Source organism: Pseudophryne corroboree, chromosome 6 (assembly GCF_028390025.1).
Source record: "Pseudophryne corroboree isolate aPseCor3 chromosome 6, aPseCor3.hap2, whole genome shotgun sequence".
Classification (NCBI taxonomy): domain Eukaryota; kingdom Metazoa; phylum Chordata; class Amphibia; order Anura; family Myobatrachidae; genus Pseudophryne; species Pseudophryne corroboree.
The window spans coordinates 125,741,383-125,758,123 of NC_086449.1; the positions used below are offsets into that span (position 1 = coordinate 125,741,383).

The 16,741-nt window shown below is 44.5% G+C and overlaps 1 protein-coding gene across 1 annotated transcript in view; it reads right to left on the reverse strand.

The window, feature by feature from the left end:
• ATP6V1B2 (ATPase H+ transporting V1 subunit B2) overlaps nt 1-16,741 on the reverse strand; it is a 141,986-nt gene that overhangs the window by 86,910 nt on the left and 38,335 nt on the right. Inside the window, exons 2-6 of the mRNA XM_063931832.1 lie at nt 1,882-1,937; nt 994-1,092; nt 568-661; nt 365-442; nt 8-147 (exon numbers count right to left, since the gene is read on the reverse strand). Coding sequence (XP_063787902.1) covers nt 8-147; nt 365-442; nt 568-661; nt 994-1,092; nt 1,882-1,937 — 467 coding nt within the window. The remainder of the gene's footprint in view (nt 1-7; nt 148-364; nt 443-567; nt 662-993; nt 1,093-1,881; nt 1,938-16,741) is intronic.

A 16,741-nucleotide genomic window follows, 5' to 3' on the forward strand; every position in this document is an offset into this window, starting at 1 on the left:
CGCTCACCTCATTATGGGGGAGGCCTGCAGCTGAGAAGATGGGGATTTTCTGTCCACGAGCAATACTGTTCATTCCATCAATGGCAGAGATCCCAGTCTGGATCATCTCCTCTGGATAGATTCTGCACTGGGGATTAATGGGCTGCCCTGCAGGGTGAACAATACATTACAAATCAGGGCCTGAAAGTATTTCCTTCATGTAGAAAATACAGAGATGGAAACCAACAAAATGATGCAACAATGACTGGGCTCTACTATGCAATACTCAATGTAACCAACAAAGCAAAGTGTAAAGTGAGTGTTCCCCTAAGACACGGTCAGAGAGGATATAAGACACAGTGAGGCTTTGGAGTTCCTTACTGACCCATAATGTCCAGATAATCCTCAGCCAGCACATGAGGCCCTCGGTCAATGGGCTTCCCTGAGCCGTTAAACACACGACCTGAGAGAACAGACAGCAGACTTGAAAATCACATTTTGCACATATACTATGTATAATAATAATAATAATAATAATAATAATGTACATTAGGTTCCAGTGTAGCAAAATGCAAACTATGTACATACCCAGCATGTCTTCAGATACCGGGGTCCGAAGAATATCCCCAGAAAATTCACAGGAGGTTTTTTTGGCATCTATTCCAGATGTTCCCTCAAATACCTGCAGAGGGAGACACCATGAGTTACAGATGGGGAAAGGAAATAAGCCAGACCACTAAAACCACTTTTTAAACCTAGAACAACATAGGACTAGTAATAATCAGACACTTGTTGGGGAAACTACAAGATGCAGCAATCACTGCGAGCGAAGCAGATTACAAGACATGGCAGCATATATACGCTGCAGTGCTAGTAATGCGAATCATAAAGATGGATTCCAACATAACGTATGAGTATCACACCACTCTAAATGCTGGATATATATACGGTTTAATAAAGGTGTCTAAACTGAGAGACAAGACACGGTGTAACTCTGAAGGAGGAAGGCGTTACCTGTACAACTGCTTTTGACCCGCTGACCTCCAGGACTTGCCCACTTCTCTTTGTACCATCGGGCAGAGTGAGGTACACAATCTCCGAGTACCTGGGGAACTAACATGGCATACAAACAGGTGAGAGAAGACAACTGGATGTGCAGGAGACAGGAGAGAATGGAAAAGAACCAGGGAGAGAAATGAATGACATTATGGAAATAAATGTGGATGTGAAGTAAGTGCTCCTTAGAAACATACAGAAATACATTTAGTAATTCAGTGACTGGCCTGAATTAAAGATACATGTTGTCTATGTATGGGTTCCATTGCTTTGTAAAAGTAAATTAAACCCTGTGTTAGGCCGTGAAGGACACAGCTGGAGCCTCTTCTAGGCCCAGATCATCATAGACCATTGCTGGTAATTCTCTCACCACAACGCGCACATACAGAATCATTCTGCATTACTCCCTACGTAGCTCGAGGCATGTTACACATATCTGCTAGATGCCTTTGAACACTAGATACAATTGTATTTTATATTTAGAAACACTTTCCAAAGTCTTACATTGAGAGAGTATGGAAGTATCTGAAAGGAAACTACACTCAGTTTCCACACCTGGAGTGACCATGCGTAAAGTCCAATCAAATGTTGGTGACATTTGTATGTAACGTAATAGGATTAGAACAATTCTATTTGAGCAAGGTGGCCCTGTCCACTGGCTTTAGCAGTTCACAGGTTATGATCTGCAAACTAAACTTCTGAAAGTATTCATAACATGCATTTGTCAAACCCGCAGCATCACTGTCACACTAGCATTTAATATACGAATACAGCGCATGAAAACCACCAGCTTCAATGTGTTTCAGATTTCTCAAGTTATAACATATGACAAAACAGGAGGATTACCTTGACATTGTCCAAGATGACCAGAGGCCCATTGACTCCGGACACTGTCCGATAAGCTGTAACACAAAGGCCAGCAGATCAGCATTGGCTGCACAAAGACCACATGTACATGGAAAGTAGCATTAAATCTACGGTCTTCAAACGTCTATAGAAAACAGACCTAAAGCTGCCCAAGCGTTGGGTTTATTCTATTGGCCCGGCTGTGGATAATTTGGAAAGAGCCTGGTACTTGGTGGCCAAGACAAATGTGAGGATCACATAGGGTCCAATTACACATGTGCATGTGGATCGTGGCCATCTGGTGAATCAGGTTTGCACATATATTAGCCAATGGTATGTTAAAGAAGGTTGCCGAGTACTTCCAGCGCATACAAAGCGTGGTTTGGATTTTAGTGGGAAGACCCCACAAAATAAATCAACAGCAACAGCTTTTGACAGCTTTAATATTCTGTGACATCCTATTCATGCTAAAACTTTTACATTATAGAGATATACATCTCCTAGTGTCGACAAAAATGTACAAACATATAGGTAATAAGAGAAACCTAGCAATCTAAGGAGGTTGGTTCTATGGGTATTCTGTGTGGTAAACTTATTTAACTGAATTGCAAATGGAACCTGAGCCTGATGTCAGCTCTGCTGGTAAATATGGAATCTTAAGTCACAGTCACACCACAATGGAACAGATTAGTTGGCGGCTGACTTCATAAATATTGGAGCAATATTACTTAATCTGGCAATAATAGCTCCATAAAGTTTATACTACTAAAGCTTCAGTTTAATACCGGTTTAATAAAACCCCTTTTAGACCCATGAATTTGCTGGGGGCAAGCCGTGCCAACTCGGGTTCTTTCTCTGTGTGAAAGGGTCAACCTGGGTCGATTATTCCCAGGACCGACGCGGGTTGCTTGTTTGAAAGGGTGTGCCTCAGGTTGTTTGACCCAGATCATGCTTAAATGGAGACAATAGGCAGATGAGAAGAGCTAACTCATGACTCCTCATCCTGTGAAGGGGTTAGGTATGTTTGACCGGTGGTCTCCATACCAACGCCGGGATCCCGGCTGCAGAGGGGGAACGAGCGCAACGAAGCCCCTTGCAGGCTCGCTGCGTGCCACAGGTTCTATTCCCACTCTATGGGTGTCATGGACTCCCACGAGTGGGAATAGTCCCTGTTAATCGGCATGCCGACTATAGGGATTGTTAGGGGGTGGGATCCTGGCGTTGGTATTGTGACTGGCGGTCTCCTGACCTCCGGTCACACAACTACATTCCCTGTGAAGTCCACTTCTGAGTGCTGCACTGTTTTGCAGGGCTGACACGGGTTCTGTGTGAAAGGGTATGACCCAGGAATAACCCGAATCCAAGCTGCAGTTTAGCCTGTGTTCAAAAACGCAGGAAAAAAACAGGGTTCAAGCTCCGGCTTCAGTCTGAAAGTGGTATAATTTGGCAAAGTGACCTACAACCATTCATATTGGTTGCAATCAGTGTGTTCTCTGTCAGGTTCACTTCACAATTAATGAAAATGAGAAACAGGAGTAATTTTAAGTGAGGTGCACTCATGTCCCTTTTAGTGATAAAATTAACTGAATTTAGTTGGATACACCTTAAAATAAATACGTAAAAAAAAATATTGCAGTACTTAATGATCATAACCAAAGTTCAAAATTCATTATTTTCGTCAGAACTAAACAAATAAGTGAATAATGTACCTTATATAGGATTCAACTAACCTAAATATTCATATGACCGAAAAAAAAGTGGGATAAAGTATAAAATTAAAAACTGCTGTGCAGTTATCAGTCAATACTGACAAATGTAATCTATGGCGGGAATTCAATAGCCGGCAGATGTTTTAGCTCGGCCAAATCAGCGCAGCAAGAGTCACACTTTACAGCAGCCCGATCTCTCACTAAACTGCTTGCACGCCCATAGGGTTGCGAGAAGTTTTATGCGGTATCCCGGCAGTTGGATAGCCGGCAGGGGGGAGAGCGCAACAACGCTCCTTGCGGGCTCGCTGCACTCGCCTCACAGTGGGCTCGGTGTCTAGCTGCGCTCACCACAGGAGTGGGAATAGTGCCTGTTGGTCGGCATGCCGACCGGCAGGATTTTCAGATGCCGGGATCCCGGCGTCGGTATTGTGACCACGTAAACGCATCCCATTGAAAATCCCCATATGGTTATAAATGGTATAATCCAGTGGTTCCCAAACTTTTTTGAATCATGGCGCCATGGAGTATAAGAATTTTTTTCACGGCACACCTAGGCCTAAAATTTCTTAATCAGAGATTCAGAAAAGAAATATTAAATTAAGTGAAATGTGTTTATAGGTCATCCTTCGGTTCAGTTACGTGGTAAAGGACAGGATTCGCTTCTGCTTGCCCACATATGTTATGACTGGCAGCCACCAGCACTGGTTTTGCCTATTACATTGAATATAAATAATCTGAATTCATCCTGGATCACCAGGGCACCCATGGAAGTGCCCAGAGGCAGCCAAGGGTGCCACAGCAGCCAGTTTGGGAACCACTTGTGTAATGCAAGTTTAAGGGGTATATGTAATTGCGGTCGAATTCCCGAAAATGTCGAAAAACGGGACATTTTCGCCCCCAAAAAAAATTCGACAATGCAATTCAGTACTTTGTCAAAAAAACGGACTTTCCAAATTCGACTTTTTGAAATTCGACATTTCTGCAATGGTACAAATGTGGCAATTCGACAAAAGTATATTCAATTGAAGATTGTAAATTCGATAACAGTGCTTTTAGACAGTAAATTCGTCATTTTCAATCCGCCACACTTTGGTGGCGGAATCTAATAAAAAATTTAAAAAAACGTTTTTTTTGTGTGTTTTTTTATTGGTAATAGCATATCTATTTATATTAGAAGGGATTAGGTACATGGTTTGTCTATTTAGGAGGCACAAGTATTATTTATATATTTTTAAAAATATATATATATATTTTTTTTTTTAAATGGAATGGGGCAAAAATCAGAAAAAAAAATGCGTGGGGTCCCCCCTCCAAAGCATAACCAGCCTCGGGCTCTTCGAGCCGGTCCTGGTTCTAAAAATCCGGGGGGGAAAATGACAGGGGATCCCCCGTATTTTTTAAACCAGCACCGGGCTCTGCGCCTGGTGCAAAAAATACGGGGGACAAAAAGCGTAGGGGTACCCCGTATTTTTTACACCAGCATCGGGCTCCACTAGCTGGGTAGATAATGCCACAGCCGGGGGACACTTTTATACTGGTCCCTGCGGCCGTGGCATTATATACGCAACTAGTCACCCCTGGCCGGGGTACCCTGGAGGAGTGGGGACCCCTTCAATCAAGGGGTCCCCCCCTCCAGCCACCCAAGGGCCAGGGGTGAAGCCCGAGGCTGTCCCCCCCATCCAAGGGCTGCGGATGGGGGGCTGATAGCCTTTTGAAAAATGAAAGAATATTGTTTTTTCCAGTAGTACTACAAGTCCCAGCAAGCCTCCCCCGCAAGAATCACAAGTACCAGCATGCGGGAGAAAAACGGGCCCGCTGGTACCTGTAGTTCTACTGGAAAAAAAATACCCAAATAAAAACAGGACACGCACACCGTGAGAGTAAAACTTTATTTCACACCTGCCGACACACATACTTACCTATGTTTACACTCAGACACTGGCCACGACCCCCTCGTCAGTGAAGAATCCGGGGTACCTGCAAAAAAAAAAATTATACTCACCAAAAACCAGAGTCCGGATCTTTTTTTTATAATCCACGTACTTGTCAAAATAAAAAAACGAACACCCGGACTGAAAGGGGTCCCATGTTTACACATGGGACCCCTTTCCCCGAATGCAGACACCCCCTGTGACTGCTGGCACAGAGGGTCCCTTCAGGCAATCAGCAAGCGCCACGTCGTGACACTCTGCTGATTGCCTATGTGCGTCTGAGCTGGCAGACAGCGCATCGCAAAGCTCCTCCATTATATTAAATGGTGGGAACTTTGCGGTCAGCGGTGAGGTCACTAGCGGTCAGCCGCTGACCGCTAAGTGACCTCACCGCTGACCGCAAAGTTCCCACCATTGAATATAATGGTAAGGCTTTGCGATGCGCTGTCTGACAGCTCAGACGCGCATAGCCAATCAGCAGAGTGCCACAACGTGGCGCTCGCTGATTGGCTGAAGGGACCCTCTGTGACAGGAGTCACGTGGGGTCCCGGCATTTGTGGAAAGGGGTCCCATGTGTAAACATGGGACCCCTTTCAGTCCGTTTGGTTCGGTTTGCCAAGTACGAGGATTATTAAAAAAGATCCGGACACTGGATTTAGGCGAGTAGAATTTTTTTTACAGGTACCCCGGATTCTTCAGTGACGAGGGGGGCGTGGCCAGTGTCGGACTGTCAACATAGGTAAGTATGTATGTGTCTGCATGTATGAAATAAACTTTTACTTTCACGGTGTGTGTCTCCTGTTTTTATTTGGGTATTTTTTCCCCAGTAGAACTACAGGTACCAGCAGGCCCGTTTTTCCACCCGCATGCTGGTACTTGTGGTTCTCCAAGTACCAGCTTGCGGGGAGGCTTGCTGGGACTTGTAGTTCTTCTGGAAAAAACAATATTCTTTCATTTTACTCAAGGCTATCAGCCCCCCATCCGCAGCCCTTGGATGGGGGGGGGGGGGGGGGGGGAGACAGCCTCAGGCTTCACCCCTGGCCCTTGGGTGGCTGGGGGGGGACCCCTTGATTGAAGGGGTCCCCACTCCTCCAGGGTACCCCGGCCAGGGGTGTCTAGTTGGGTATTTAATGCCACGGCCGCAGGGCTCTGTATAAAAGTGTCATTATCTGTCCAGCTAGTGAAGCCCGGTGCTGGTCCAAAAAATACGGGGTCCCCTACTCTTTCTGTCCCCCGTATTTTTTGCACCAGGACCAGGTGCTGGTTGTTAAAATACGGGGGATCCCCTGTAATTTTTTTGCCCGTATTTTGGCAACCAGGACCGGCTCAAAGAGCCCGAGGCTGGTTATGCTTAGGAGGGGGGACCCCACGCAATTTTTTTCAGGTTTTTTACCGTTTTTTTTAACATTTTTAAAAATCTAATCAAAATCCGTCAAATCGGACGTTTTTCGACAGCGGGACTGTCGAATCCGTTTTTTATTGAATATGTAAAATTCCGGCACCCACCTGCCGGAATTCGACGGTCGAATTGTGTCAAATTAAAAAACGGCCGAAAAATTGCCACGATTCGCCGGCAATTGCATATACCCCTAAATCACTTATTCAGCCTTTAATGATACGGCTTCTTTTTCAAAGGTGCACAAACTGGTAGTATGTATATATATATATATATATATATATATATATATATATATATATATATATATATATATATATATATATATATATATAAATTCTATATAGGTGTAGTATTAGGTAGTCCCCTTAAGGGTGATCCATTTAAAACATTTAAACATATGATGGTTTATATTGGCATATATATGTTTTAATCCTTCTAACATGTGGATGTAAATATGACCATTGATATTAATAAGTATCAATCTTGCAGTATGTTCTGCTACCAGATCATGATTTATTTATAAATCCTTAATATGTGCACATATATTAAAGCCCACTATACCTAATAGGTTTCCCTTTTACCCTATACACATTCCCAGTGTTGTCACTATAACAGGACAAACTCCCCGCATGTAGCTCTCCGTTTCTTATGGAATATGTCATTTAACAGTAGATATCTGAACGGTTTGGTCTGGACCCAAAAACTGTAGGTATCAGTATTAGGGTGTGACCCTCTTAATAACAAGGCTCTAGTGATTCTGAACACTCACGAACACACACATTTAAAGTAAACATCATAATAAATATGTATAAGCAGAACCGAAGCAAACACAGACACGCATTTTCGCTTATTCAGCTTTCTTCACTTCACAACAACCTACTGGTAGTCACGGCGTATACTTAAATATAGTATATAGCAGTGATTCCCAAACTATCATCAAGGAACCTTAACATTCCATGTTTTAAGGATAACCAACCCATGCTTGAGCACAGGTGATTACCTCATCTGTGCTCCACCACGCTATATCCTGAAAGCCTGGTCTGTTAGGGTGCCTTGTGGACTGAGTTTGGGTACCTCTGGTAAATAGAACATTGTCCTGATTCAGAGTAGAAACTTCAATGCTGAAATTCAGTTACTGAGTTATCTGGAACCAGATTAGGGGTAGTGCTGGCCAGAAGTAATTGCTGCTTCTGAAAATTTGAATTTCCCAGCTAATCATTATCTACATATGATCTGCTGCAACAATGGAACTCATTCAGTGTTACATGCTCTGCATTCACTCATTACATACAGGAACATTTTCCTGGCTGAACACAAAAACTACAGAACTTTTTGCAGTACTGTGCAGGAAGCAGAAGAATGAAGCAGCGGTATCTCAGTTACTAATGATGTGCGACATGCACACCACTGGTAATTACAGTACAGCAACATCAGAGTCTCCTCTATGGGGCATGAGCAAAACTTCGGCTACTGTAGGTTGTTGGTCCCATGATACTGAGAATCGGTTGGAAATGGTGCCGATAATTGGATACGCTAGTGTTCATTCTAGCATCCTGACCTAATCAGTAAGAGGGGCATATTATAATTTTGTAGGGCAAAAATGAAGACATGATGCATCATTACAGCTACTGGAGCAACACATCATATATGAAATGTTAGTATTAAAATATGCCCTCCTCAATGACTAGGTGCAGGGTGCTAGAATTAACACTAATATCCCTTAGAGGAGTTTTGCAGTAATGTTCAGAGCAGAAAGCCTCTAACCTACTTAAACACTTTCTCCAACGGACACCGATAAGGAGCCAGGAGTAATGGTGCGAACACACGGTGCGATCTGTGCTTACGATTTTGACTATATAGTCAAAATCGTAAGAAAAGTTAGCATAAATCGCACCATGTGTATACACTTGCGATGCCGATGCGCAGTCCACCGGGATCGGCATCGCAAGAAAAGCTAGTGTGTGCAGGCAGGGTCGATATGGACTAGTTTGGAAGTTCATGTTCAGAATCGCACCGTGTGTACGCACCTTAACAAAGATTGGTTTCATATTTGTTTATTATTTTGTAAACCATGTAAACATAATCGAAAAAAGGAAGCACTGTGTAGCCAGTGCATTTCACCAGTAGTGTACATTACCATACGCGCACGCAGGGGGGGTTTTCGAGTACCCAGAAACCCCCCCTGCACGCCAATCCGTCAGATGAGAAGACAGATTTACTGTACTCTTAATAAGTTAGAAGCTTGGGCGGGCTGTGTCTGTGACGCAGCTCCGGGCCTCCGGCAGCAGCGTCCTAACTGAGAAACTAACTAGGTATCCGCTGGCTGCCTGTACGGGGAACTGCAGCAGCATAGCGCAACTCCTCTGAGGCAGCAGTTCGTGCAGGGGGTGATCAGGGAGCCGGAAGAGGTGCGGTGTAGCGGCAAAGGGGAAAAGGATCAAACAGTGAGGCAGTGACTGCCTGTCTCCTCTCTACAGCAGGCAGAGGTGTGTGTGTGTGTGTGTGTGTGTGTGTGTGTGTGTGTGTGTGTGTGTGTGTGTGTGATAAATTGAGGAGACTCAGTGGTTGGGGAAGGTAGTCTATAATTCATTGTTCTGGCCGGGAGCTAATGAGGGGGAGGGGGGGTGCGTGTATGTCTGTCTGCTGTGTGTATGTTTGTAAGTATGCCATATGTATGTATATGTTCAAATGTAATATATATATATATATATATATATACACACACACACACATATACAGTGTGTGTGTGTGTTGCATATGGTTCATCACTCAGTTATACGTGAAACATCTTTGCAGTGTATATATATATATATGTATATATGTATATATATATATATATATATATATATATATATATATATATATATATATATATATATAGCCCTCCAGAGGTATCAACAATACAGGAATGAAGAGGCGTCACTCAGTCTCTAAATCACTTGATAATAGTGTATTAGACATACATATTACTGCGTCTTATATGTGTATCTAATACATGGGTGTGTATTGCGTGACCGGCCGTCGTGGACACCCATGAGTGGGAATTGTGGGAGTAGTCCCTGTTGGTAGGCATGCTGACCGTCGGGATTGTGAGGGTGTGGGATGTAGGGGGAGGAAATGTGACCGATCCTGACCGCCGGTTACATAACTACATCCCTAATACACTATTATCAAGTGATTAAGAGACTCTGAGTGTTGTCTCTTCATTCCTGTATTACATAAATCTCCATGCAGTGACATACATCTATGGAAACCCCCCCATAAAAATCCTGCGTTTGCCACTGATTACTGCAAGGGTACAGGTAGGAGACCAGTACAGTCCACATCCTTTAGAATGTAAATTCTCATGAGCAGGGCCCTCGTCTCCTCTACTCCATACACCCTCCAACAGCACCTAACCCTCTCGGTTTCTGCCACCATGATAGTTATTTCAGTGGCATGTCTGCTGATGCAGAAATGTTTACATACCATGCACTTGTCCTACATTATCTTGTACTGTAAATAATGGTTTTCTTGTTTTGTTCATCTATGTACTGCGTTAGGCGCTGCAGAACCCTTGTGGTGCCATATAAACAATAATAATTATACCAAGTATCTATAATACAGCAACAATATTCTCAGAGAACTTAGGGCCACTGTAGGTGAGAAAGGGTTAGGGAGGGTCAGGTATGGTATGTGGGCCAACTATGTCCAAGAGATGTAGCAGAGTCTTTTAGACACCTGTATCTCCATGCCGTTATGCAAGAAACCCCAACACGTGTACACAGGAACCTGGAATGCTTGAGCACAGCTACTGCTGTAGTTATTTAATAAAGCAAACAGGACTGTGATGTAGATACTTTAGTGTTAGTCTGCAGGAGCCTGCACAAAGGCACAGTGTGTGCCTTCCTGACATCATGTGAGGTCTCTTACACACCTGACACATGCTCTATTGTCTCTTACATACAACAATGCATGAGAATGGTCTGGGGTAGTGCACAGCTATTAAAAGGTGTATTCATTTAAGCTCTCTGCTCCTGCGCACTTAGGGGGGCATTCATTACGGGATCAAGCTTTGCTTTTAAACCTGGCGCAACAATTTTTAAAACCTCCACACTGCGTTATATATTAAAAAATATATTTTCAACTGTTTTTGCCCACACCTCCAAAATTGGTGGAAAAATATTACACAAAAAAAATTTTGATTTTAGTATAGAAAAGTCAGAATTTAGTACAGGTAACCCCCTTCAGGGAAAAAAAAAACTTTTTTTTTCTTTTAGAGTAAATTGTACAGCAAAGAAATGTTATTTTCTATTTTTATATAGAAGATAAAGTGTGTCTTGCTGTTTGTCAAATAGATACTTTTTTTTCATATGAAAACCGCTGCATTGCTGAGTGGAATGGTGGTGTTTAATCTCTTATGCCTATTGCTAGTGTGGAAACCATGTTCGTGGGCAGGTATACCTTTTACAACTCAAAGCATATACTGCTGCTGGCGCCTAAAATGGCTGCCTCATCTTGTGCATGCTCCTGATCATCTCCATAAAACAGCCTAAATTCACCACAACTGACCTATGAATCTTCATAAAATCCAAGGACTTACCTTTAACTTGTACTACTCTACGCGGACATCTCATCAAAACCAACGGATTGCATTCCTGCGCTGAGATACACAGTGGATTGAATCCTTTGCATCCCTCCACTGAAGTCCTTCAGTTAGGCATCTACTGTACTCCGCATTGGATATCCCAGACAAGGTACTGTGGACTACAACCTATCTTTGGCTCCACCCAGCCCTCACTTAGACATCATCCACCTCTGTTCTCTGAGCAACAAATAAGGGACTTCTTGCATTAATCAACTAATATCAGTATATTCAGGCTCTGAATTGCTGAAGGCTCACTGTTCATTTCAAATTGCAGTATCCATTCCCCAGGACACGCTATCACTACCCCCACAAGAAATCTACTTCAAATGCCTCTCCCACAGACCTTTCACACCTAGATAATAGGAACTGGATTCTAACACCTTTCCACAAGCCTGCTCTGTCCTGGAATAATTGAATAAATCAGCAACAGAAAAAGCAAAGTTATTTTATTCATCACTTGCTTCAAATATACCCATTGGATTAAAGTGCAGCAATAGGTTATAGCAATAACTGTTCATAAATCCATTATAATTAATGGATCACATACCAAATTTGGAGGGGGGGGGGAGGCGACAAAAAAACCCCACTGCTTTCTCTCCCTCTCTCATTATAATATGCAGCTCATACTTATAGTAATCTGCCATCGATGACCCAATGTATACGTATTCCTCCAGCTTCATTCTTTCACTCCGCCTACCACGTACTGCAGTTATTATTACACCATTACAGGCTTCTATTCTCCAATCCCTTGGCATTTAAAAAAAAAACCACACAGGCGCATTCGTGCAGAGCGAGCAGGCCAGAAATGTATTTTCCCCGGTAACCACCTAAGTTAGGGGCGGCCAGACTTTTGGAGTTGGCGATCTACTTTGAAAGCTAAAAAGCTTTTGTTATCTACTAGGAGGAATAATAGCGCGCGCACACACAAAAAAGGGGCGTGGCATAACAAAAAGTGGGCGTGGTATAACAAAAAAAGGGACGTAGCCTTGCTGCACAGAGTGTAATGACTGCCTCACATGAAATAACACATTGGACCCCACAGGTAAAAACCTCAAACACATATGTCCCCACAGTGCCAGATACAGATATGCCCCCACAGTGCCATGTGCCCACAGTGCCAGATATGCCCCCACAGTGCCAGATTACAGATATGCCCCCACAGTTCCAGATATGCCCTCACAGTGCCATGTGCCCACAGCGCCAGATATGCCCCCACAGCGCCAGATATGCCCCCACAGCGCCAGATTACAGATATGACCCCACAGCGCCAGATATGCCCCCACAGTGCCATGTGCCCGCAGCCAGATATGCCCCCAGTGCCACATATGACCCCATAGTGCCAGATATGCCCCACATTGCCAGATATGCCCCCACTGAGCCATGTGCCCACAGTGCCAGATGCGCCCCCACAGTGCCAGATGCGCCCCCACAGTGCCAGATGCGCCCCCACAGTGCCAGATGCGCCCCCACAGTGCCAGATGCGCCCCCACAGTGCCAGATGCGCCCCCACAGTGCCAGATGCGCCCCCACAGTGCCAGATGCGCCCCCACAGTGCCAGATATGCCCCCACAGTGCCAGATATGCCCCCACAGTGCCAGATATGCCCCCACAGTGCCAGATATGCCCGCAGAGCCAGATATGCCCCCAGTGCCACATATGACCCCACAGTGCCAGATATGCCCCCACTGAGCCATGTGCCCAAAGTGCCAGATATGCCCCCATAGTAGAGCTCACCGGAGTGGAGAGCGCAGCGCGCGCTTCTCCTGTCTTCCGCCCTGCTTCTCAGTCTAATGTCCGGCGGTGACGGCAGCGTGTATAGCTCAAATTAGGCGCCGGTCCGCGAGCTCTCATTGGCTAACGAACCGGCACCTGAATTTAGCTATACACTCCGCCGTCACTTAGGAGGCAGAGCGGCAGACAGGAGAGGCGCGGCTTCGGGTGGCTGGGCGGCGGATCGCGATCGACTGGTCGCATGTCCGCGATCGACCAGTCGATCGCGATCGACTGTTTGGCCACCCCTGACCTAAGTCCTTTGCCCATCTGCTCACCCCCAGAATCAAAGAACAATCAAATATTATCCTTTATTTATATGGCGCCACAAGGGTTACGCAGCGCCCAATTACAGAGTACATAAACAAATAATCAAAACAGGAAAAAAGCAACTTACAGTTGAAGACAATATAGGACAATACAGGGTAAATAAACATAGCTACATCAGCAGATGACACTGGAATAAGTATCAGCTGGCAGAAGACTGCTGGAGTTGATGCAGTTGAAGATTATTAAAGTAAGAGAAAGGATAAGCACATGAGGGAAGAGGGCCCTACTCGTGAGAGCTTGCATTCTAAAGAAGTGATACCCAAAAGACGGCCCTGTGCTTGGAAGAACAGAACTGTCAACTCTCGTTTTGTGACCCCCATACCCAGAGCTCCTGCACTGAACATACATAAAACTGAAGGCCCCCTGGTATGCCCAATCAGCACAGTCCTTTGTAATGCCAGATCTATAAGAAACAAGACTAACAATTGACCTTATTGAATCTGCAGATCTAGCCTGTATTACAGAGACCTGGCTAGATGAAAATGCAGCACCTATACTGGAGGCTGCAGTCCCAACAAACTACTCTGTCATCCACAACCAAAGACTGGACCGCAGGGGTGGCGGGGTGGCTATCTGCTTCAAAAAAAGAACTTAAACTTAGGGTCCACCCTATTGAAATTATTAGCTCATTCGAGTGTATTGCTGCCCGGAGTACGACTGGATTAGGTTTCAGAGTACTTCTCATTTACCGGCCCCCTGGAGATGGAAAGATATTTCTAAAAGAAATTGCAGACATTGTTGCTGGCCTGGTTGTGGAACATCAAAGATGGCTCATCCTCTGGGATTTCAATGCATGGGTGGATGATGAGCTCTCACGCCTTGGCCAAGGCCTCCTGTGCACAATGAATGGTCTGGGCTTCACACAGGTCATTCCTTCTGTCAGACATAAAAGTGGTCACACTCTTGATCTTGTCTTTCAGATTGGATTAGAAGTCACTGACCTAAAAATAAACCCAGTCATCTAGTCAGACCACCACTCCCTTTGGTTCTCAGTTGCAACCCCTCAAATAAGATCTCTGCCCGTGGAGTTGACCAGGTATTGTACAAGGAGGGGTATGAATCACCAGGCTCTTGCAGCAAATCTGGATCTCTCTGCTATACTGGGTGCCTGTGAAGATCCCTGTTCCCTAGTCCGTTATTATAATAAGGATGGTACGGCTGCAATTGATATTATCGCCCCTGTGCGTTTAAGACCTCATAAACCACAACGTCAAGCTCCCTGGTTTGACAACAGTGTTAGTGAGCTCAAGAAAAGGGGGCGTAGACTGGAAAGACGATGGAGGAAGACTAATCTAGAGGATGACAAAATAAAACTAATAAAGCATAACGAAGAATATCAATCGACAATCACTCGTAAGAAAGCACAGTTCCTGTCAAATGAGATCACAGCAGCAAACAATAGGCCAGCTCAACTTTTCCGCACAGTGGAGATGCTTTGCAAGCCAGCATGCCTGCAGACTGATGAACCCCTCTCCCAGGCAAGATGCAACAAGTTTGCAAACTTCTTTGCAGATAATATATACACCATCCGGGCTGGAATCTCCACAGTGCCATCAAAGGAGTGCCAAACTACAAAGCCTGCTAATATAATCCACCTGCCTTCATGGACCAGCTTTGGCTGTAAAGGACACTGCTGAAATTGCTCGGATTTTGCGTCCCACCACCTGTGATCTGGATCAGGCCTTAACCAAGCTTCTAATTCAGGCATGTCAAACTCATGGTCATCCAGCTGCTGTGAAACTACAAGTCCCAGCATGCTTTACCAGCTGATCAATGGATGGCATGCTGGCAAAGCACGCTGGGACTTGTAGTTTCACAACAGCTGGAGGGCCACGAGTTTGACATGCCTGTTCTAATAGGCGCCATGGGCTGTTCTTCCACTGCTATGCAGATGATACACAACTGTACTTGTCCTTTGCTCCGGGCACTGATAACCCAATAGCAACCCTAAATGGCTGTCTAGCTGAGCTCCAGGAGTGGATGAGCGCCAGTTGGCAACTGAACCCTGATAAAACAGGTCCTTATGATAGGACCACAGCATGAAAGGAAAAGACTGCAGCATAGCCAACCAACTGGACTTACACTCAGGGATTCAGAATTACAAACCACTGATCGGGTGCGGAATCTTGGCGTTGTCCTGAATGGTGGTTTGATACTTAAAACATCAGATATCAGCCACATTCAAATCATCATTCATTCACCTGAGGAGCATAGCCAGAATCAAGCACTTAATTCCCTCAGATGATCTGCCGAAAGTCATACATGTATTTGTATCATCTCGATTATACTACTGTAATTCCCTCTACCTTGGTTTCCCAGCAAAAGAACTGCACCGCTTGCAGCTGGTGCAAAACACAGCTGCCAGGCTGTTAACCAACCAGCCCCGTTGTAGCCACATAACACCCATCCTCTACTCCCTTCACTGGCTGCCTGTAAGATGGCGAATCATCTTCAAGATTGGCTTACGGAGTTTCAAAGCACTACATGACCAGGGCCCCAGGTACCTGAAGCAGCTTCTGACCCCATACTGCCACACTCGATTACTGCGATCTGTAGATGAAGGACTTTTAGCAGTACCTAGAATCTCCCGTAATTCATCTGGGGGTTGAGCTTTTAGTCATGCGGCTCCGACTCTATGGAACTCACTTCCCCACACAGTGCGAGAGGCCCCAACTATAGAATCCTTCAAAAGTAGACTCAAGACTTTTCTGTTTACTCAAGAATTCCCATAATGTCCCTTTAGTATCTACATGCTTCTGTATTTTATGAAAAGCTGTTCTGTACTTCATTGTTTTCTGTACTCTATTATGCTATGTATCTGTTAAGCGCCTTGAGTCCTATTGGAGAAAGAGCGCTATATAAATAAAATTATTATTATTATTATTATTAAACTATCACAATATACTACACACAATGCAGACTTTAATGCACAAGGTGAACTTTTTAATTGAACTACATGTGAAAATCTAATTTCTTATTGTTAAACTACTATGTGATGTATGCGTAATAGTCAGGCAGCAGATCGTAACGCAAAGCTCATGTTCTCATGTGTCTTATGGGGGAACGCAGCAACTGTCGGAGAACATCAGAAGTG